The sequence below is a fragment of the Thalassophryne amazonica genome, chromosome 6 (genome assembly GCF_902500255.1).
Source record: "Thalassophryne amazonica chromosome 6, fThaAma1.1, whole genome shotgun sequence".
Classification (NCBI taxonomy): domain Eukaryota; kingdom Metazoa; phylum Chordata; class Actinopteri; order Batrachoidiformes; family Batrachoididae; genus Thalassophryne; species Thalassophryne amazonica.
Window position 1 is genome coordinate 5,603,157 of NC_047108.1, and position 24,609 is coordinate 5,627,765.

General features: G+C 41.8%; 1 protein-coding gene across 2 annotated transcripts in view; it reads left to right on the top strand.

Moving 5' to 3' along the window:
* LOC117511786 (nucleolar protein 4-like) overlaps nt 1–24,609 on the top strand; it is a 418,634-nt gene that overhangs the window by 386,402 nt on the left and 7,623 nt on the right. For both annotated transcript variants that reach the window (XM_034171682.1, XM_034171681.1), the window contains exons 7-10: nt 4,157–4,348; nt 13,204–13,392; nt 14,828–14,941; nt 20,678–20,903. In XM_034171682.1, coding sequence (XP_034027573.1) covers nt 4,157–4,348; nt 13,204–13,392; nt 14,828–14,941; nt 20,678–20,903 — 721 coding nt within the window. The remainder of the gene's footprint in view (nt 1–4,156; nt 4,349–13,203; nt 13,393–14,827; nt 14,942–20,677; nt 20,904–24,609) is intronic.

The following is a 24,609-nucleotide window of genomic DNA, read 5'->3' on the forward strand; positions in this document are numbered from 1 at the left end:
GACTTCTAGTGTAATGAAACTTATTCCCCACTGCTGGGTAGTCCATCAGAGTAAATGTAAATGTTATTAAGAAATGATCAGACAGAAGGGAGTTTTCAGGGAATACTGTTAAGTCTTCTATTTCCATACCATAAGTCAGAACAAGATCTAAGATATGATTAAAGTGGTGGGTGGACTCATTTACTTTTTGAGCAAAGCCAATAGAGTCTAATAATAGATTAAATGCAGTGTTGAGGCTGTCATTCTCAGCATCTGTGTGGATGTTAAAATCGCCCACTATAATTATCTTATCTGAGCTAAGCACTAAGTCAGACAAAAGGTCTGAAAATTCACAGAGAAACTCACAGTAACGACCAGGTGGACGATAGATAATAACAAATAAAACTGGTTTTTGGGACTTCCAATTTGGATGGACAAGACTAAGAGACAAGCTTTCAAATGAATTAAAGCTCTGTCTGGGTTTTTGATTAATTAATAAGCTGGAATGGAAGATTGCTGCTAATCCTCCGCCCCGACCCGTGCTACGAGCATTCTGACAGTTAGTGTGACTCGGGGGTGTTGACTCATTTAAACTAACATATTCATCCTGCTGTAACCAGGTTTCTGTTAGGCAGAATAAATCAATATGTTGATCAATTATTATATCATTTACCAACAGGGACTTAGAAGAGAGAGACCTAATGTTTAATAGACCACATTTAACTGTTTTAGTCTGTGGTGCAGTTGAAGGTGCTATATTATTTTTTCTTTTTGAATTTTTATGCTTAAATAGATTTTTGCTGGTTATTGGTAGTCTGGGAGCAGGCACCGTCTCTACGGGGATGGGGTATTGGGGGGATGGCAGGGGGAGAGAAGCTGCAGAGAGGTGTGTAAGACTACAACTCTGCTTCCTGGTCCCAACCCTGGATAGTCACGGTTTGGAGGATTTAAGAAAATTGGCCAGATTTCTAGAAGTGAGAGCTGCTCCATCCAAAGTGGGATGGATGCCGTCTCTCCTAACAAGACCAGGTTTTCCCCAGAAGCTTTGCCAATTATCTATGAAGCCCACCTCATTTTTTGGACACCACTCAGACAGCCAGCAATTCAAGGAGAACATGCGGCTAAACATGTCACTCCCGGTCTGATTGGGGAGGGGCCCAGAGAAAACTACAGAGTCCGACATTGTTTTTGCAAAGTTACACACCGATTTAATGTTAATTTTAGTGACCTCCGATTGGCGTAACCGGGTGTCATTACTGCCGACGTGAATTACAATCTTACCAAATTTACGCTTAGCCTTAGCCAGCAGTTTCAAATTTCCTTCAATGTCGCCTGCTCTGGCCCCCGGAAGACAATTGACTATGGTTGCTGGTGTCGCTAACTTCACATTTCGCAAAACAGAGTCGCCAATAACCAGAGTTTGATCCTCGGCGGGTGTGTCGTCGAGTGGGGAAGAACGGTTAGAGATGTGAACGGGTTGGCGGTGTACACAGGGCTTCTGTTTAGGGCTACGCTTCCTCCTCACAGTCACCCAGTCAGCCTGCTTTCCCGGCTGCTCGGGATCTGCCAGGGGGTAACTAACGGCGGCTAAGCTACCTTGGTCCGCACCGACTACAGGGGCCTGGCTAGCTGTAGAATTTTCCACGGTGCGGAGCCGAGTCTCCAATTCGCCCAGCCTGGCCTCCAAAGCTACGAATAAGCTACACTTATTACAAGTACCGTTACTGCTAAAGGAGGCCGAGGAATAACTAAACATTTCACACCCAGAGCAGAAAAGTGCGGGAGAGACAGGAGAAGCAGCCATGCTAAATCGGCTAAGAGCTAGTAGCTACGCTAAGCTAGCGGATTCCTAAAAACACGCAGAGTGAATAATGTGTAAATAATTTAGAGGTGATTCAGCAGAAGGAGTGCTTTAGTTAAGGCACGTAAAGATTACACTGGGAAACAAATCGTAATCTAGATAACTAGATCAATCTAACTGCGCAGATTAAACAGCTAACAGATACAGAAAAACACTGCTGTGCTCCGGAACAGGAAGTGATACAATACCGCAGTGAGAGCCAACCACCAGTAGAGGCAAGATCTTCTCCAAATCTTTCAGGTTTGGAGTTTCAGCTCCCTCCAAAGATTTTCTATTGAGTTCAGGTCTGGAGACTGGCCAGGCCACTCCAGGACCTTGAAATGCTTCTTACAGAGCCCCTCCTTAGTTGCCCTGGCTGTGTTTGGGGTCATTGTCATTGGAAGACCCACCCATGACCCATCTTCAGTGCTCTTACTGAGGGAAGGACGTTGTTTGCCAAAATCTCACAATGCATGACCCCATCCATTCTCCCTTCAATATGGTGCAGTCGTCCTGTCCCCTTTGCAGAAGAGCACCCCCAGAGTATGATGTTTCCACCCTCATGCTTCATGGTTGGGATGGTTTTCTTGGGGTTGTTCTCATCCTCTAAACATGGTAAGTGGAGTTGATTCCAAAAAGTTCTATTCTGGTCTCATCTGACCACATGACCTTCTCCCATGCCTCCTCTGGATCATCCAGATGGTCACTGGTGAACTTCAAATGGGCCTGGACATGTGCTGGCTTGAGCAGGGGGACCTTGCTGCCCTGCAGGATTTTAAACCATGACAGCATCATGTGTTACTAATGTAATCTTTGTAACTGTGGTCCCAGCTCTCTTCAGGTCATTGACCAGGTCCTCCTGTGTAGTTCTGAGCTTTCTCAGAATCATCTTTACCCCACAAAGTTAGATCTTGCATGGAATCCCAGACCGAGGGAGATTGACAGTCATCTTGTGTTTCTTCCACTTTCTAATAAATAATCATAACAGTTGTTGTCTTCTACCAAGCTGCTTGCCTGTTGTCCTGTAGTCCATCCCAGCCTTGTGCAGGTCTACAGTTTTGTTCCTGGTGTCCTTAGACAGCTCTTTGGTCTTGGCTATAGTGGACAGGTTGGAGTGTGATTGGTTGAGTGTGTGAACAGGTGTCTTTTATACAGGTAACAGGTTCAAACAGGTGCAGTTAATGCAGGTAAAGAGTGCAGAATAAGAGGGCTTCTATAAGAAAAATTAACAGGTCTGTGTGAGCCAGAATTCTTGCTGGTTGGGAGGAGATCAAATGCTTATTTGCAGCAATAACATACAAATAAATTATTAAAAATCATACATTATGATTTCTGGATTTTTTTTTTTTTAGATTATTTCTGTGTAGGCTCTCAGTTGTCCAGGTGGTTTCCATAGTAGAGAAGCTTGAATGTTCAACTGGACTGGGTTGCTTGACGCGAGGACGTTTCGCTTTAAGATTATGTCTCTCACAGTGGACATGGACCTAAGATGAAAATTTCAGACCCCTCCATGATTTCTAAGTGGGAGAACTTGCAAAATTGCAGGGTGTTCAAATACTTATTTTCCTCACTGTTTGCCTTATGTGCATGTTGCATAGACCAGTGCTGATTACTAAAGAGATTTTGCAGGACTGAAAACATAGAGTGCATCCATTAAGTATTTACTGCGCTTCACGCTTTCCATATTTTTGTTACCTCATTCCAAAATGGTTGAAATTCTTTTTCTTATCTAAACATTCTACACACAATACCCCATAATGACAATGCAAAAAAAGATTTTTGCAAATGTATTAAACTAAAAATTCACGTGTACATAAGTATTCACAGCCTTTGTCATGAAGCTCAAAATTGAGCTCAGGTGCATCCTGTTTCCACTGATCATCCTTGAGATGTTTCTACATGTAAGGTCCCACAGTTGACAGTGCATGTCAGAGTATTTGGAAATAGCAGAATGGAATTGGGCAGTTTTGACATGCATGTACGCGTCAGATCACGCGCTGTGCAGTTGTCAAGACTTAAGTGGACACATTTGTCTGTGTGCTCGTGTTTGTATTTGGAATTCTTGAGGGCGGGGTCAGTTGTTAAGACAGGAAACATCCACAAGTTCTTACTTTGACATTTTCACTGCTGTACAGGATCATCTGAGGCTAGCCAAAAATGCATAAAGTCAATGGTGTGTGTGTGTGTGTGTGTGTGTGTGTGTGTGTGTGTGTGTGTGTGTGTGTGTGTGTGTGTGTGTGTGTGTGTGTGTGTGTGTGTGTGTGTGTGTGTGTGTGTGTGTGTGTGTGTGTGTGTGTGTGTGTGTGTGTGTGTGTGTGTGTGTGTGTGTGTGTGAAGTCCCCTCAGTACAGTTTGGGCAGCAGCTACGATGGAGTGAAAATGGACATGTGTGCTGAGGACTTGACCACAGGTCGCCACAGCGGCCAGGTTGCCCCCGATGATGACGATGATGAGCATGATGACCACGATGACAATGACAAGATCAACGACACAGAGGGCGTCGACCCAGAGAGACTAAAAGCCTTTAATGTGAGTTTGATGTTGCTGATTCAGACACCAGACTCTGTGTTAAATTTCCCATCAATGGGATATACAGGCTTAGAAGGGGTTAAACCAACATGTACAGGTATACAAATGTTTTAAAAAATTTTAATGCCCCAGATTCTATCTAGTTTTGACCATTTTATCCATTTTAATTATAACTTAACCATATTGTTTAAAGGTTGAAAATAATGTTTAAAAGAAAGTATTAAAAAAAAACTTTGTTCTGTCCTCGTTACACAACAGTTTAAAATCAGTCAAAACCATTTTATTACTTATATTTAAAATTTAAAGTCAACAATGTCACAGTTCTGAAAAATCAAAAGTGCAGAAGTGAAATTTCAGTTGCTTTCTTTTTTCATTAAATTTTATAATGATACAGGAACATCGTTTCCACCCTGGAACAAAAATCCCTATCCCCTGCTGTCACTCAGCTGGTTACGTTTGCTCTGTTTGTAAGTGATGTATAACTCTGCAAGTGCACACACAAACAAACACACGTGCACACCAGTTTAACAGAATGTACACAATAAGAGACCATACAGTTGTATGCAAAAGTTTGGGAACCCCTGATAATTTTCCTGATTTTCCTTTTATAATTCATTTGTTGTCTGGATCAGAAATTTCAGTTAAATATATCATATAGCAGACGAACACACTGATATTTCAGAAGTGAAATGAAGTTTCTATTATTTATAGAAAGTGTGCAATAATTATTTAAACAAAATTAGGCAGTGCATAAATTTGGGCACCCTTGTCATTTTATTGATTTGAATACATTTAGTACTAATTATTGGAACACAAAATTTGTTTAGTAAGCTCATTGACCCTTGACCTCCTTACATAGGGTGAATCTAATCATGAGAGAGGGTATTTAAGGTGGCCATTTGCAAATTTTCCCCCTCTTTGCATCTCTTCTAATGAGTGGCAACATGGGAGTCTCTAAACAACTCTCATATGTTCTTCCCATGTTTGCATGGGTTTCCTCTGGGTGCTCCAGTTTCCTCCCACATCCAAAAACATGCAGGTTAGGTCAATTGGAAACTTTAAATTGACCATAGGTGTGCATGCAGGTGTGACTGTTTGTTTGTCTGTATGTGGCCCTGTGACAGACTGGCATCCTGTCCAGGGTGTGCGCCGCCTCACACCCAATGACTGCTTGGATAGGCTCCAGCCCCTGATGGCCCTCAATTGGAGTAAATGGGTAGAGAAAATGGATGGGTGGATGCCTCTTGTCTATTTGGTTGGAAGTCATGATGTTATTGATTATTGGACTAGAGGGCTTATTGGGAAACTGTGGGACAGCCCTTTTAATGTAGTTCCTAATCTGCAGATATCTATAAAAATTTAACTTGGGGGTCTCCAGTTGGTTCAAAATGCTGCTGCCAGACTCTTGGCAGGAAGCAGAAAGTTTGACCACATTACACCCATTTTGGAATCTCTTAAATTGACTACATTTATATGGCGTTTTTTCCATTTGCATCAGATGCTCAAAGCGTTTACACATTATTGCCTCACATTCACCCCGATGTCAGGCTGCTGCCATGCAATGCGCCCACTACACACTGGGTACAACCAGGGGATTTTGCTTTGCTCAAGGGCCCTTTGTGATTTTCCAGTCAGGCTGGGATTTGAACCGAGGATTCTCTGGTCTCAAGCCCAGCCCTTAACCACTAGACCATCACCTCCCCTCTCTTCACTGGCTTCCTGTCTCTGTGCGGTCAGATTTTAAGGTCCTGTTATTAACCTATAAAATTATTCATGGACTAGCCCCTCCCTATTTAGCTGACCTAATTAAACCCTACATACTGGTCCGGGCTCTGTGTTCTCAGGGCGAAGGACTACTTTGTGTCCCTAGGGTGAATAAAAAGTCTGCGGGCCTCAGAGCCTACTCTTATCATGCACCTGTTTTATGGAATGATCTCCCTACAGAGACAAAATAGTCTGATTCTGTAGAGACATTCAAGTCCAGACTTAAGAGGCATCTATTCTCCCTTTTGTATGGCTGGCACACTGGCATAGTATGGAACTATGCTTCCTATCCTTTAGTTCCTCACCTTTATAAAGTAATTTTATTAGTAATGGAACAGGTCTCTGCTTCAACTTGATCTAAATTCTGGCTCTGTTCCTGAAGCTTAGATTTAGCGGCCGGCGATCACCTTAGTATTTTCTCTGTTTTCCTGTCAATTTACTTCTGATGAATTATACCTAAGGTGTAGTTTTCCAGGAGACGATTCTGCTCTTTTTCTCTCTGTCCAAAGTAGGGATAGCGGTACAGCTACTGAACACAGGGTGCCATACTGACAGCAAGATGCCAAGCCTGAAGCTGATACAGCACAATGCAGTCTGCATTTGGAATGGACGCAGGAGCAGGACCACTGACAGCATGAGGACTGCTGGATGACCCCCCCTGCCTGTAGCATAACTGTCTGTGTGGACTTGTCATCAAATACACAGTCTTTTGTTATTATGTCATGTTGTTTTGACTTCCTGTTTTCTGTTTGCTCTGCCCCCCTTCTCGGCATGTCTTTTTCCTGGTTCTTTCCCTCAGCCCCAACCAGTCTCAGCAGAAGACTGCCCCTCCCTGAGCCTGGTTCTGCTGGAGGTTTCTTCCTGTTAAAAGGGAGTTTTTCCTTCCCACTGTGGCCAAGTGCTTGCTCATAGGGGGTCGTTTTGACCGTTGGGGTTTTTCATAATTATTGTATGGCCTTGCCTTACAATATGGAGCGCCTTGGGGCAACTGTTTGTTGTGATTTGGCGCTATATAAGAAAAAAGTTGATTGATTGATTGATTGATTGATTGTTTCTTCACCTTTTATAAAGCTTTGTAAAAACCATCTAACTGTAGTGGGTCACCCCTCTGAGTCTGGTCTGCTTGCGGTTTCTTCCTCAATATCATCAGAGGGGGTTTTTCCTTACCACTTTCATCCGTGTGCCTGCTGTAGGGTTTGGTAAGGTTAGACCTTGCTTGTGTGAAGTGCCTTGAGGCAACGTTGTTGTAATTTGGCGCTATACAAAATTAAATAAATTGAAATTTAAACTTGGTATGTTAAATTTCCTTCTCAACTGTTCAAAAGAGGCAAATTTGTTGTTAGAGTAGAAGTCATTGTAATATTTTAGGCCTTCCCCTGCCACCTGTTCAAAGTTGTGTCCTGTACTGACAGCTGAAAAATGTGATTGAAATGCCACTGGGCTACGCAGACACATAGCTTGGAGGTGGAAATGTTACTGTTGTAAGTAAATTCTAAAAGAGTGACTGATTACAGGACTGGTATTAGACATAGTCGATGGTATAGGCCAGGGGTGGCAAGTTCGGTCCTCAAGAGCCACATTCCTGACACTCTTAGTTGTCTCCCTGCTCCAACACACCCGAATCCAATGAAAGGCTCATTAAAAGTCTGCTAACAAGTCTTTCATTGGATTCAGGTGTGTTGGAGCAGGGAGACAACTAAGAGTGTCAGGAATGTGGCTCTCGAGGACCGAACTTGGCCACCCCTGGTATTGGCATTGCCACGCCAGTTAGAGCTGGTAAGAAGATAGCGCCACTAAGAAAGTCTCCATTTAAACCCAAGTAGGACTGTTCTTGCCTTAATGGTATTGAGTCCAGTGTGACATGCAGTGTAGGTTGGCTGCCTAATAATATTTAAAATTCAGGAGGGTAATTCCACCATCCTGCTTTGCTCGTATGGGCCTTTCACACCGGAAGCATCGAGGGTGTTAGACGCGTCATGGAGTGTCACATCACAAACCGAGCTAACGAGGCGCTTCACCGGGAGCGCGCATTGCCACTTGCCATCAAGCTGCCGCGGTCAAAGTTCAGCCAAATCCAACTTTCGCCGCTGTGAGCTGTAACATAGCTTCACGCTGTCCAATACAAACAAGGCATGGATTCTACAGTACAGAAACCACTGATCTGTATATCAGTGGCAGAAATGTCACAGAACTGCTCATTTATATACTAGCAGAGCAGATATGTGGATGAATCGTGACTTTGACGATAAAAGCATGAAATTTGGCACAGTGTTCGAGCATACCCGAAAGATCATTTTTGGCTATAGAGGCATCACAGAGGCAGCTATTTTCCAAGATGGCCACCATGCATTTATGTTTTATTTGTAGCTCAGGCTCTACAACACCAAGGGTCTTGATCCCAGTGTCTAATCCTACACTTTTAAGGATGAAAAATGCAGTAGTACTATTTATACCCCCAAACGATGAGTCAGGGAGGGATATTATTGGGTTTTTGTTTGTTTTTTTTGTCCACTGCAGAGTGTTCGCAGTGGTGCGTTAACTCCATGAGCTTTAATACGATTCTTTACAAATTATCTGGAAACATGAATGGCCCCCTGAGGATGAAGTCTGTTGATTTTGGTGACCCTAGGACCTTCCCTCTAGCACCACCACTAGGTCAAACATTTGAATTAGGGAATAACCATGTTGTGTCTAATGATTTGCGGATGTTCATGCTGGATTTTATGGTCACAAATTGAGTCTTACCGGTGACACATTAGAGGATATTTGCAACCGCAATCTAGCATGAACGTTCACGAATCATTAGACGCAACCGGGTTATTCACATTCTAATCCAATTCCATTGTTTGCACGGTTTATTTTTATGTAAGTAATTTGGACGACGAATCATTGTGAAAGGACATGGTCAGCTTGTTGAAGCTTACTGTAGCAACAGCGTCTTCATGCCAAACTGGAAATTCTGTAAATAGACCCACAGATTTCTCCATCTTGTCAGCTTCAATGAGTTTAATCCATGGTGAATCCATCAATTAACCAATCCAGTTAAATCCATTAAATCCAGGCATTTTGGCATCATCGTCGCTGCACTCGTTTGTTGCTCTCAACTGACAGAGCCATTGACTGAGCAGCATCGCGGTCAGGGTGCGGAGTTATACATCAAATGTGAAATGGTTTAATATTTTGCCACCGTCTACTCGATATTTTATGGTCGGAAATCTTACATGATTAACCAATCAGATTCGTGGAAAAAATGTAATTGGATTAGAATTAGGATTAGTGTATCTTTAAAAGCTTTCATCTACATCAATGAAATCTAATGCTTTTTTAATGACAATAAAAAAGGGGTCACACAGTTACAGTGAATGTTGAAATGCAATGCTAGATCTGAAAAAAAAAAAAAAAAACCGCAGTGGCATATTGACAAAAAAAGAGGTCAGAGTTGTAGCATACAAATGTACATACCGATTAGTCCCACAAATTGAGATTGGCATCTGACCCAAACCAACTGAATACCGATGTTTTGGCGAATAAAATAACATGTTCAAATCAGTTTGAAATATGATGCATATGTACTCACAGCCCCTACATGAATGCTTGCTACGCAGCTAGATTGCTGATGTTAGCCAAACATGTTAGCTAGCTAGCGCGCTTAATAAGGATTAATAAACATAGTGCTTGTATAAATGCATTTAATTAAAATTGTTGAGTATTGAGAAAAACTGCTCATACGTTTCTTGCAGCAATCAAATCTGCGCCAAGTCTTACTGCAGAGAATAGTGGATGACAAAAAGCTGCTGCAGCTAACACTGTTTTTAGAGCTCCGTCTACTGGATCATTCTTGTAAATAGCAATTAATGAAACATTGAGAAGTAGGGTACTGTGTTGTATTCTCATTACTCAGTTTGAAAACATGTATATATTACATATATTAATGGTTTTTACAATTATTTAATTACCTGAATGCTAGCCATATGTTGTTATGTAGGTGCTAGCATGTTGTAAATAGTATTACTGCATTCATCATCCTTGAATATGTTAGCAATGGAAATCAAGACTCTTGGTGGTCTAGAGCCTGAGCAACTGATAAAACAACAACCCATGATTATTATTTGCATTTTAACCAGAAAGAGACACTGTAAATAATACACTTGTTTATTATAAATACAACAGGAGATGATTTAACAATGACTGCAGAGTGATTAAGTAGGATTTCTTAATATGGAATTAACTTGTAATTACGTCAGAATATATGATTGCCTGTAATGTTGTGATCAGGACAAAGTAATTTCTAAACTATGAATTTGACTAGTGATTGTGAATGTTTTAAAATTATGTACAATAGGGGCAAGGCAAATGTCTTTTTGACTGAACTTTTACTTCATGGACATAATTAATGATCCATTCATTTATACCCCGTCACACATAGAATGACGTAGAATGGCATCGGAATGATGAATCGGCACATATCTGAAAAGTGTCAGGTTTCAGTTCCAAAACGTTCTGATAGCCATCTACGAGAGTCTACACAGTTGGTCAAAATCGGCCGGCGGCCCCAAGTGTGACCCACATGTTCAAAACCCTCCGGGCGCCATCGAGATGGGACACCTATCCAACGGTGGTCCATGTGCAATCTGAGGACCATCTGACCGCAATTTACACTCAACAAAAATATAAACGCAACACTTTTGGTTTTGCTCCCATTTTGTATGAGATGAACTCAAAGATCTAAAACTTTTTCCACATACACAATATCACCATTTCCCTCAAATATTGTTCACAAACCAGTCTAAATCGGTGATAGTGAGCACTTCTCCTTTGCTGAGATAATCCGTCCCACCTCACAGGTGTGCCATATCAAGATGCTGATTAGACACCATGATTAGTGCACAGGTGTGCCTTAGACTGTCCACAATAAAAGGCCACTTTATATTTTTGGTGAGTGTACATATTCTGATGCTGGCAAAACAGGATCCAATACTATTTGAGCACATACGAGGGAACTTCGAGATGGATCTGGCACGGCAAAACCTGCCAGTATGACCTTCACGTGCCACATATAATAATGTACACTTTTGTAATAACACTTTTCTCCCATTTTGAAGAGCAGAGATTTTTTTCTTCCGACTGGACTTCATGGTGTTCAGCTCATCACGATCAGCAAATGTTCCTGATTGTGGGACAAATAAAAAACACAATTTCTTAAAACATAAAGAAATACTAAACAGTTTAAAAAACAAAAAGAAAAAAAAACCCTGGAAAGAAAAACGCCAGATAAAAAAAAGTTATTTAAAGTTGAGCTTTTTGTGGTCTCAAAAGTAACAAAAAAAAAGCTGTAGCTTTATTTGGTAAAAGTAAAAATTGACTGAACCATTTACAAATTAAAGTGTTCACTCAGCTCAGTTGTGCTAAAAGGCTAAGCTAACATTAGCCGAGCATTAAACTGTCAGCAGTGCAGTAACGTCACATTTTATTTTTAAATTATTCTCACCTCAGCTGTAGAACTAAGCTCCGTTGGTCAAACTGGGAGTTTGTATATGTCCAAAAGTGAGGAATTTTGGATTGAGTCGGTCTGCTCCATCACCACTGCTCCGTGTCTTCCTGAACTCCAGCTCCTCCATGCAGCTCTGTACGCTGTCATGGTTCAATCGATACCCCACGAAGTCATCAGTCCTCCTTCAGTTCGGCGTCACACTGAAAAATAGCTGAAAAAACCTACCAGCAGGATGATGGGAGAAAAATTCTGCTGGTTTTTTTAAAAGCTTTTTCGTGGTTCTACAGACACAACTCCAAGATTACGATCGATCTCTCAGCTTTTTTGAGTTGTGGAAACAGCCGGAGTGTGATGTAGCGATCTCCGTCCCCCTCGCTGCTTCCAACGCGACGCATCTGAGGTCACTGATACGTTGGGGGGCATTAACTGCCGCGGCTGAATCTTCCGTCCGTTGAGCGTCTGATGTACATGGAAAAGCACTATATAAATGCAGTCCATTTACCATTTATCTTTATGCAGACGTGACTACCATTCCAAATGTGTGACAATATTATTGAGTGACAATATTATTGAAGCTAGTTTTTTGGAAAAGGTATCTGGGATAAATACAGACAAACACTGGAGTAGGTACAGTTACTTTGGTAGCACAGTAATCTTCATTGCATTCATTCTGCCCATGAGTGAGATGGTGAGAGGGGACCATTTAGCCAGTTCTTGTTTGGCTTATGCTATCAGTTTCCCAAACCTATGCTTAAAAAGGACAGCCAAATGCTTTGTCACTGTGATGCCGAGCTAAGAAAAGCTCTCTAGTTATTTTAAACTGTAACGTTAAAAAGTCCATATTCAATGGGAACACCTCACCTTTATGCAGATTTTAGTTTGCAGCCAGAAATCTCCCCAAACTTTTCTAATAAATCAAGGATTAGAGGAATCACCATTTCAGCCTGAGATATGTAGAGCAGGAGATTGTCTGCAAAAAGGGCTGCTTTGTGCTCCATGTTCCCTCTTGTTTATGCCTGATATGGAGTTGTTTGTTCTGATGGCCAGGGCCAGAGGCTCAAAGACCAAGACAAAAAACAGAGGGCTCAGAGGGCATCCTTGGTGGGTACCATGGTGCACAGCAAAAGGTTTGGAGTATAAGTTGTTTGTCAGGACCATAGCTGAGGGGTTTGAGTATAGCAATTCAACCCAAGATATATACATTTCCCCAAATCCAAACCTTTTTGGGGTCTCAGAAAGATAGTCCCACTCCACTCTATCAAATGCCTTCTCTGCATCCATGCAAAGGAAGCATTCAGACTTATTTTGACTTACTCGTCTTCTTCCTCTTCATCTTCTTCTTGTCTTCTTTCTTCCACTTCTGGCGCAACAAATGAAATTCCTCTGAACACTGTTGCATTCTTAATTCTGCCAGAAACATCTCAAATCTGCTTATAAATGAATGAACCCATAATTTATTTACACAAATCAATACCATAGATTATATTTTATTCATGTTCATTAACTTTTACAGACTTGTTTTTACAGGAAATAATCAGTGTCTGAGGTCTGTGGGGTTTTTTATTGTTTTTTAAACCCACTGTTTTTTGTTTTGGCGCAGATGTTTGTGCGTCTCTTTGTGGATGAGAACTTGGATCGGATGGTGCCCATCTCCAAGCAGCCCAAAGAGAAGATCCAGGCCATCATTGAGTCCTGCAGCAGACAGTTCCCAGAGTTCCAGGAACGTGCCCGCAAGCGTATCCGCACCTACCTCAAATCCTGCCGGCGTATGAAGAAAAACGGCATGGAGGTACCTGACCAAAGTGTTACTGTTAGCAGCCAGGATTCTCAAATGCCTGGCGACTAAATTCACTTCGATATTGTAGATCTGAAACACATTCTTTAAGAAATAAGGAAAGATCATTCAGGCAGCAGTCAGTATAGAAACAAAATATTTTCTTTGTCTGTAGGATTGTTCAAGTTTTAATTGCAAATTGGAACAAATGGGATTTCTAAAATCTCAGTGAAATAATGAAGAGACCAAATTACAGAATTTTGTTTTTTTATTTTATTATTATTATTGTTATTATTATTCTAGTTACAGTAATCTGTTGTTCTTGATAAATGATTATTTTTTATTTGTAGACCCAAAAATTGGTCTGGATTCAAGAGACACTCAGAGTTGATCACCTCTCTCAACTGGCAGTAATGACAAAATGCAGCTATAGTGTAAATGATTTGTAGCTATGGAAACGACACCCTGATTGATTAATTTCAGGTTACAGATGTGATGCCATGCAGTGTCTGAGTGGGTTTTTTCTTTCTTTCTTATTGTGTTTCACCAAAGTGACTCCAACTGGTTCAGACTCTTAATCTGTTGCTCTAACTGCTGACAATAAAAGAAGCTCATGATGAGTTTAAGTGACACCGGATGTTACATGTCCCACTGAGGTCAAAGTTCAATAAATACCACTTCTGCTAGAAATGTTTTGATCACTGTGATGTACACACTGATTCCAAATCCTGGTCTTCACGGGACCCCAAACCTGCACGTTGTCGTCTCTTCCTGCTTTGCCAACAGCAAATTCAGGTGTGTTCAGCCAATCAGGAGCCAGCAAATGCCTGACTGAGCCAGTCAGCTCAGTGGAATGTTCTTCTTCTGGGAATTAAATCTTGAAATTTTCTGCAAGTTGATTTTAAACTTAAATTATTATTTTGTTTGTTTGTTTGTTTGTTTGTTTTGTTTTGCTTACTCTTCATATGTATAAAAAAAAAAAATAAATAAAAAAAAAAAACACTTGTGATGCAAACTGATAAACAAATTTCTCCAAAGTGGACAGTTGAGAAATCAGCGTGGCATTTTGGTAGTCATCACGTCTGCTTGTTATATTTTTTTTTTTTTTTACTTTTTGATTTAGAATATTTAGTTGTTGATTGTAGCCTTGTTAAATATTAACATTTTGTTTCTTGCGTGTCTGTGACTTTATAGCCTCATTCAGGAACAAACTTGTGGTTATGTCTCAGTATTTGAACAGTCTGTTTACCAGCTGAGGTTGCGGGTGTGATTTTTGTTTGTCTTGCACCAATGAGCAGTGATCTCGATCAGTTTAAGATCACAAACACAGCCGCTCTTAGAGGAATGGTCCACCTTCCTCTTACTTCAGTCATTGAACAAACACAATAACCACACGCAGCAAACATTTGGACAGTCATTTCCTGTGGTGATGTTGCTTTGTCGTGTCCAGACCCGTCCTACACCACCTCACCTCACCTCGGCCATGGCTGAGAACATCCTGGCTGCTGCCTGTGAGAGCGAATCGCGTAACGCAGCAAAGAGGATGCGCCTAGAAGCCTACCATGTAAGTATATACAACACGCTCTCCACAACCATCGTACAACAGCAACTGACTTAACAGCAACTTGATTTAATTTGATTTAATCAATTGTAGTTGTGGTCTGCGGCTGCTGTTCTGAATCGATGCTAATATCACAATAAAGCGGATATAAAATGACATTTTAAACATTAATATAGCAGCCAGCAGGTTTTTCTGTGTGAAGATTTAGTGGCCTAATGGTGTCCTGTACAGAGAATTAAATTAATTTCAGTTTATTTGTACAGTGCCAAATTAAAACAAGTCACTCCAAAGCACTTCACATGAGTCATGAGTCAGCTGTAACTTTACCCACCCTCTGAGCAAGCACATTGGCAGCAGTGGTAAAGAGGAGAAACTCTTTCAGGTGTTTGTGATTAATGGAAGAAACCTCAAGCACACCAGGCACGGGGGGGGCTAACAATCTACTTTGGCCATACTAACAATAACAAAATAACATAAAACACACAGCAAACAGTTATCAAACATACAAAGACAGAATTAGTGCCAATAGGGATGCATATTATACGTACAGAGTTCAGTGGACGTAAAGTCTGATGACTCAAAAGCCATCTATGTCTCCATGTTTGCTCTCCAATGTTCACCTCGTACATCAGTGGTCCACTTCTTGTGAGGATCCACCCTAGTGTCCACTTGCTTTCTCTATAATCACGTCATAACTTCATATCAAATCAAATCAATTTTATTTATATAGTGCCAAATCACAACAAACAGTTGCCCCAAGGCGCTTTATATTGTAAGGCAAAGCCATACAATAATTACGGAAAAACCCCAACGGTCAAAATGACCCCCTGTGAGCAAGCACTTGGCGACAGTGGGAAGGAAAAACTCCCTTTTAACAGGAAGAAACCTCCAGCAGAACCAGGCTCAGGGAGGGGCAGTCTTCTGCTGGGACTGGTTGGGGCTGAGGGAGAGAACCAGGAAAAAGACATGCTGTGGAGGGGAGCAGAGATCAATCACTAATGATTAAATGCAGAGTGGTGCATACAGAGCAAAAAGAGAAAGAAACACACAGTGCATCATGGGAACCCCCCAGCAGTCTAAGTCTATAGCAGCATAACTAAGGGATGGTTCAGGGTCACCTGATCCAGCCCTAACTATAAGCTTTAGCAAAAAGGAAAGTTTTAAGCCTAATCTTAAAAGTAGAGAGGGTGTCTGTCTCCCTGATCCGAATTTGGAGCTGGTTCCAGAGGAGAGGAGCCTGAAAGCTGAAGGCTCTGCCTCCCATTCTACTCTTACAAACCCTAGGAACTACAAGTAAGCCTGCAGTCTGAGAGCGAAGCGCTCTATTGGGGTGATATGGTACTATGAGGTCCCTAAGATAAGATGGGACCTGATTATTCAAAACCTTCTAAGTAAGAAGAAGAATTTTAAATTCTATTCTAGAATTAACAGGAAGCCAATGAAGAGAAGCCAATGTGGGTGAGATATGCTCTCTCCTTCTAGTCCCCGTTAGTACTCTAGCTGCAGTCCAGTATGAAAGCCCATTGCTGCCTCACTTGCCAATGTGTGGAGCTGTTAATTCTGTGCTTCCCTCCTCAAGTTGGATTTCAGGAGGTCAATGCAAGATCTCAGAGGCATAGCATAGCAGGAGATTGGTTGGATATTGAATGGACAGCGTTCCAATACACAAAAAGGAAATTGTCCACTTTATGCTGAAGAGATACGTTTTCCTTGATCTTTTAAAGGTTTGTACGAATCGTTCTGCTAAGCCATTTGTTGCAGGATGGTGTGGTGGTGACTTGAAGTGCTTAATACCATTCTTCAAACTCATCTTAAGTAAACTGTGGGCAAGTATCGCTCACAATTTACTCGGACAGAATGTTTCTGGAAAATATGTCCCTCAGTGGAGAAATAGTCTTTTCTGTGGGTGTAGATTTCATTTGTATAACCTCTGGCCATTTTGAGTGGACGTCCACAGCTGTTAAGGACATGGAGTTCATGAATGGCGCAGCAAAATCAATGTATCAATGTACTCTCTGTCAAGGTACTGACGGCCACTCCCATGGGTGTAAGGGTGCCTCTGGGGCTGCTTTCTGAACGTTGTGGCATCCTGAACAGGTTCTGGTGAGGTTGTCATTCTCTTTATCTATTCTGGGCCACCATACATAACCACTAGTGAGAATATTCAATTTGACTGTGCCAAGGTGACCTTTTTCCAGTACGCCAGTATGAAGCTTGAAGGGTACTGCTACATGTGATCCACACATCAGAGTTCTCTGCCAAACAGAGTTGATCACCTCTCACAGATAATTCAGGAAACATGGCATTTCCATGTGCTGGCCGACCTTGTCATGTTGCTCTCTGAATCTCTGCATTAGTCACTGGTAGCTGTTCCATCAACGTTGTATGGAACACTTCTACTTGATTTCAAGCTGTAGGCTTTTCTTCCTCAGATGTCAACAGTGGGAGGCATGATAAGCCATCAGTATGAGTGTGTTGTTTAGTACCCTTAAACACAATGTCATATGAGTGAGCTCCAGTCCCCATCCTTGCACTCTGGTGGGGGACGTCACAGGGAATCCTTTCCTCATGTTGAAGATGGATACAAGAGGCTGGTGGTCTGCCACAAACATGAACCTTTGGCCATAAAGGTAATGGTGAAACTTCTTTATGCCCCACATGGCCACGGGCCTCTTAGTCGATCTGTGCATAATTGCGCTCTGTGATCGTCAGACATGTTGAAGTGAATGCACTGGACGCTCATAATTGTCAGCCATGGTGTGTGACAAAACTGTGTCAATGCTGTAAGGGGTAGTGTCACATGCCAGGCAGATGGGACATGATTAGTCACATGTGTAAGTAGTTCATCAGAGGTGAATAGACATCGTGTTTCCTTGAATGGTTTTTCACATCTTTCTGACCACTCCCACTGGGTTCCTACCTGTAGCAGTGTGTTCAATGGGTGAAATACTGAGGCAAGGTTTGGGAGACACTTGGTGTAATAGTTGACAAGCCCCAGATATGATCTTAGCTGTGACACATTTTCTGGTGAAGGGGCTTTTAGCACTGCTTCAACATTCTCTTGTGATTTATGTGAACCCATTCTGTCAATGATGTGACCACCGTATGATATATCACTCTTGAAAAAAGCACATTTTTCTCTTTTCACCTGTAGGCCATAGTCATGGAGTCATTTGAGCACTTTGCAGAGGTTTTGAAGATGATCTGTCCCCTTCTTTCTTGTCATGCGTCATCAAGATAACACTGAATTCTTGTTTTATCCTGAAGTACTTAGTCCATCGCTCTGGAGCTGAAGTGATGCCAAACACTGGCTGATTATACTGGGACAGTCCCTTATGCATGTTGATGGTTCTAAACTTCCTGCTTAAGTCCTCCACTTCCATCTGGAGATGGACCTGGGAGTCCATATAGTGAAGAGAATATGTCTTCAGTTCACAGCAGAGGGTACTGTACAGTATACAGGACTGGGTTTATGCTCACATTGAAAATTGCCACATACGCGAACACCACCACTTTTTCCTTTCTTAGTCACTGGAACGCTGGGCATGGCCTAGTCACGCCAATAAACCTTGGACAGGATGCCACATGCCTCCACGCCTGAAGTTCTGCATCAGTTTTTGTACACAGTGCATAAGGCACTGGGCGTGCCTTGTAAAATCTTGCAGTTGCATTGTCATGTAGTTTAATTTTTGCTTTTGTGTGTTTGTTTGCCAATGCCTTGCTCAAACACCATCGCATTATCTTTTAGGTGCTGTGACAGTCTTTGCGCAGAGCTACAGTTGAGGCTCTTGAGGCTTGGAGATATGTTCAGGGCTTTAATTGTATGCCAGTCGAGCTGGATTTTCTGAGCCACTCATGCCCAGAAAGAGCAGAGACCTAAAGCTCTAACTGGTGTGTTTTGTCACCGTACGTCACGTTCACTTTAACTTTTGTTTGAGGAGACACTTTCTTGCCATTGTATGCTTTTAACACCACTGAGGTCTTTTCTGAAGGTAGGTTGGAAAGCATTTATTTTTTGTAGTCAGTTTCAGAGATTAGACAAAGGTGAGCTCCATTTTCAGCTTGACTCCAGACATGTCTGTTGTTATTTAGATTATTTTCAATTCAACTCTATTTTTATAGCACCAGATCACAACAAAGTCGCCTCAAGGTGCTTCACATGGGTACAGTCTGACCTTACAAACTGCCAATCGGTTTCTGTTATGCTATGCAGTTCTAAATCATTATCTTCTTCCATATCTGTGTTGACTGATTTTCACATTCTGTCACTTTGTGCACGTGCTTTATTTTATGCTTGAAACATTTATTTTTGAGAGCTTTTTCTTTATGGCTCTGCTTTTTGTTTGTTTTGCACATTCTATGTGCCCTTGTTTGTGGTATTTTCTGCAGGTCTTTTCTGTGAACCAACAGTCATTTGCATCATGAGAAGATTTTCCACATCTGTAACATTTCTGCCTTTTTGCCTTATTTATGAACATTTTATGCAATTAATTTTCTATGCTTTTATTTTGTAATTCTGATGCATTCTGAGCAGCTGTTTCCATTGAACTTGCACTATCCATTGCTTTATCCAAGTGTAATACCTTTTCTGACAGCCGCCTCCATTCACTGATTGGATGCCACATAACAGTCTGTTTCTTAATGCATCAAAAAGTCCCTCTTTGAAATTGCAGTTTTGTGAAAGTTTGTGCAGTTCAGTCATGTAATCACATATACGTTTATCCATTGCTTGATTTCTTTTATGGAATCTGAATCATTCCGCTTTTACTAGAGGTTTGGGGTTCAAGTGGTTTTGCAAAATCTTGACAATATTATCAATACTGTCTGGGCTAACTAGGTTGGGCAGTCGATTGTATATCTTGGCTCCCATTAGGCTAAGGAGAATGGAAACTCTTTTCTCTTCCTCCACATTATTGGCATCACAAAACAATTCCATGCTTTCAGTGTACACTTCCCAGTTTTAATCAGCACAGTCAAACTCATCAACTTTTCCAACAAAAGCCATTTTCAGTCTTGATATTTGTCTTTTTAACTTAGAGTTGCACATCTTTCATTAGCCTTTAATACTCCTCTAGTAATGTTCCTCATTGCCACTCTCCTCCCCTCTGGTTGATTACTTCTTCCACATATTTGGCCAGTAGGTTTGTGGATTACTCCTCACCAGTTTGTCATGTCTATGTGACTACATATACACGGACATTCAGAGGTAAAATCTACTTGTGTCAAAAATTAATTTACTTCCTACATTCAATAACGTATCAATGAGTATGGTATCAGTGGGGAAAACCATGCATAGGGGAGCATTTCCACTAAAACAAACAAATCCTTAATAAACACTACATGCAGGGCATCTGGTGGGGGATGCTTGACCTTGTGCCTTATTGTGTGTCTCACAGCATCAAAAGAATTCATATGGTGTGCCCAGAAAATGTAGTAAACAAAGAATGCAACAAAATGAGGCAACCAGTACTGCAAATAAGAATATAAATGGGCCTCGAAGGGTGCCATCTACATGCACAGTCCTCCATCTGTGTCCTTGGTCCCAGCCTCAGTTGTGAGCAGTCTTACGAACAAAACATGCATAAACTATACTGGTGTGCAGAAACTATACTCCTACACGTATGAACACATTTAGGTGAATTATACTGCCTCCATCTGTTGCACAAACAGCAGCTTTCTTCATTAAGCTTGTATAACATGTAGAAAAGCCATCACCCTTCATTTTGTTTTTCTTCCCAGGATGAGCAGATTTCCCTGGACAAGCCCTCCAGTGGTGGAGGAGGTCTGAGGGAGCCGGCATCCCTGGTCCATTCCGCCTACTCTCTATCAGCCTTCCCCTCCCAGGACACCCAGCTCTACATCAACGGAGCTGGACTAAGCTACGGTTACCGTGGATACCCGGGCCTGGGGGCTGCCATGCAACACCCTGTTTCCTTGACAACCGGCACTGCTGTTCAGAGCAACGGTGAGAATGTGCAGAAACAAAAGACCGAGGTGCTCGACAAAAGTGTGAGGAAAAAGTGAAAGAAAAGAAAGAAATTAGGAGACTAAGGAAAATGTGAAAACAGAACAATGAAGCAGAGCAACAGAGAATTTCTGAACTAGTTTTGGAATGATGCAGCAAATGAAAGAGGAGATGACCATCTGTTTGTTTTAAATTTTACACACACACACACACACACACATATATATATATATATATATATATATATATATATATATATATATATATAAAATATACGAGGTCTGTTAGAAAAGTAACGGACCTTTTTATTTTTTTCAAAAACCATATGGATTTGAATCATGTGTGATTGCGTCAGCCAAGCTTGAACCTTCGTGCACATGCGTGAGTTTTTTCAGGCCTGTCGGTTGCGTCATTCACCTGTGAGCAGGCTTTGAATGAGGAGTGGTCCACCCCTCTCGTCGTTTTTTTCATTGTTTAGGAATGGCTCAGAGACTGCCGCTTTGCTTGATCAAAATTTTTTCAGTAACTGTGAGGGACATCAAAGTGGACACCATTCGAGAAATTCAGATGGTTTTTGGTGAAAGTTTTATGGGCTTCAAAGAGATTACGGAGTGTTACTGTCGCTTTAAGGATGGCCCAGAGCGACTGGTGGTGCGCTGTGCTCCGAAGCCGCCATTGACAGGCTGAGCGACCATTTCATTTCTAAACGGATGGCTGTCTGGATCCGTGACCATCGTGTGCAATTTCTCTGGTTATCACAAGAGCTGGACATCAACCATTTTCCGGCAGATTTCACTTTTAACAAGAGATTTTGTCATGGAAAGCCGAGCGGAGGCTTTCTTCGTCACAATGGATTCGCTACTGGAACGAGACAAAACCACCTCCATTTTGGTCTCACAGGACGGCTTTGAGATGGCGTTCAGACAGCTGTCGGTGTTTTTTCCATCGAGTGATTATCCGAGAAATTGTGGATGTGCCTGGACATGCCAGAACATGTCCTGTGAGGCTTCATCACGGTGTTGCTTTGCGCCATGCGGCACCGCCGCGACGCGCGAAGCCTCCTCTCCTCTTTCCATGACAAACTCCTGTAACAGTGGAATGTGCCGTTCATTTCCAAACTGGATGCTGTGTTTTATCCGGGATGTCATCTGACTAGCACAGGAATTGTGAAAAGACGTGGACAGCAGCACTTTTTCGGCACATTGAGACAGACATGCGGAGGAATTCCGCGCGTCGCTCAGCCTGTCGATGGCGGCTTTGGAGCGCGGCGCACCACCAGTCACTCTGGGCCGTCCTTAAAGCGACAGTAACACTCCGTGATCTCTTTGAAGCCCATAAAATTTTCACCAAAAACCATCTGAATTTCTCCAGTGGTGTCCACTTTGATGTCCCTCACAGTTTCTGAAAAACTTTTGATGAAGCAAAGCGGCAGTCTCTGAGCCATTCCTAAACGATGAGAGGAGTGGACCACTCCTCACTCAAAGCCTGCTCACAGGCGAATGACGCAACCGACAGGCGTGAAAAAACTCACGCATGCGCACGAAGGTTCAAGCTTGTCTGACGCAATCACACGTGATTCAAATCCATATGGTTTTTGAAAAAAATAATAAGGTCGGATACTTTTCTAATAGACCTCGTATGTATGTGTATATATATATATATATATATATATTGGATTTATTCTTCAACTGAAAACAAAGCTCCACAATTTGATATAAATGAAATTAACTGCAGTACTAAATTTGTTTCTTATAGATTTACAGTACATCCAGAAAGCATTCACACGGCTGCACTTTTTCGACATTTTTTTATATTACAACCTTATTCCAAAATGGATGAAATTCATTTTTCCTTCAAAATTCTACAGACAATGGGCCTCATGTATCAACGTGTGTACGGCGATATTTGAGCGTATATGGGGTGTACACCAAAATGGCTGCGCCACTTGGCATTTATCAATGTGGTCGTTGGCGTACGTTGCGCTGAAAATATACACCAGGTCGAGAGGTGGCGTAAATTATACACCAAAATGAACTAGCGCTGGAATCCACATAGAAATGAATATGATCAACATGATAAACAGTGCCATTATACAAATCAATGCATATGTTACATAAACAACACTTTCCTGATTATACTACATAATAATCAATACAAATCCCGCTTTTGCGGGATTGCTGGTCTATCGAGCATGATCCGTGGCCACAGCGCTGACTGCAAAGAAAGCGCTGCTCGCCTTTTTCTCCAGAGCCTGGAGCCAGAGCAGCGCTGAGCTTAACTTTATGTGGTGTGATCGTTTTAGACAATGAAATTGATAATTACAACTGTAGTGTTGTCATTCCCTTCGCCCGTGCTGCAATCAGGTTGTGTCGTCTCCATTCATTTGTCACAATAAAATAAAGAAAGAAATACATTTTAAGAATAAAGAAATCTGAAAAATTAGGCGTGTCTTATTAATTGAGCGAACAAATATCCACATGTCAAGAATTATTGACATGTGAAAAGAGAATACAGTGGTCCCTCGCTATAACGCGGTTCACCTTTCGCGGCCTCGTCGTTTCGCGGAGTTTTTAGTCCAATTTTGCATGCTTTTTTTACAGTGCATTGTGGTCTGCGTGTCTGTTTATAAGAATCTTCTCGCCCAGAAGAAAAACGAGTGCCAACAACTACTCATAACTGTGTTTGTCACTCGGAAACAGACACCTGCAGCCAGGTGTGAGTGGAAAAAGGCGCGGCATCAGGATGCAGAGGCGTGATCTGTGAAATACTGGTCAGTCACTATTAATAATTTCTTATGTGTCCAACCTCGTACGTTGATCGTTAAAATTAAATTCGTTAGTTCTAAAAGCCATCATAATTATTTATAGGAAAATGTTCTATTTTTATTTCTCAAACAAATGTTTGGGCCTGAAAACAGTTTGGTCTTATTTTTCTACTAAGGTTTGAACTTTGAGAGTGTTTACACACAAGAGAAAAGTGAGAAAATGTCCATGCCTGATTGGGAAAGTGTATAAAGTGGTTTTACAGGGGTTTTACAGCTTTAAAACGTCTATAATAATTGTAAAAAATAACGCTGACTACGTCGCAGTTTCGCGTATTACGGGCTATTTTTAGAATGTAACTCCCGCGATAAACGAGGGACCACTGTAACACTTTATTGATTATATACTACAAAATGATACGACGGCCGCTTTTGACGCTCTGTTGGCACGCGTCATGATTGGTGGAGTTCTTTTTCTTTGCCGTCTTCCTGGCTTCCATGTCGTAAAATGAGGGTGTGTCTGAAGCGGATTCTGAATATTCGGAGTGTTTATTATAATTACGATTGTTTTCACCCGCCGCGTTTATCAAGGTCACGTCAGGCGTACGCCGGAAATGGGCAGGTGCGCACTGCTTGATACATGTCAATCAACCAATTTTATTTATATAGCGCCAAATCACAACAAACAGTTGCCCCAAGGCGCTTTATATTGTAAGGCAAGGCCATACAATAATTACGTAAAACCCCAACGGTCAAAACGACCCCCTGTGAGCAAGCACTTGGCGACAGTGGGAAGGAAAAACTCCCTTTTAACAGGAAGAAACCTCCAGCAGAACCAGGCTCAGGGAGGGGCAGTCTTCTGCTGGGACTGGTTGGGGCTGAGGGAGAGAACCAGGAAAAAGACATGCTGTGGAGGGGAGCAGAAATCAATCACTAATGATTAAA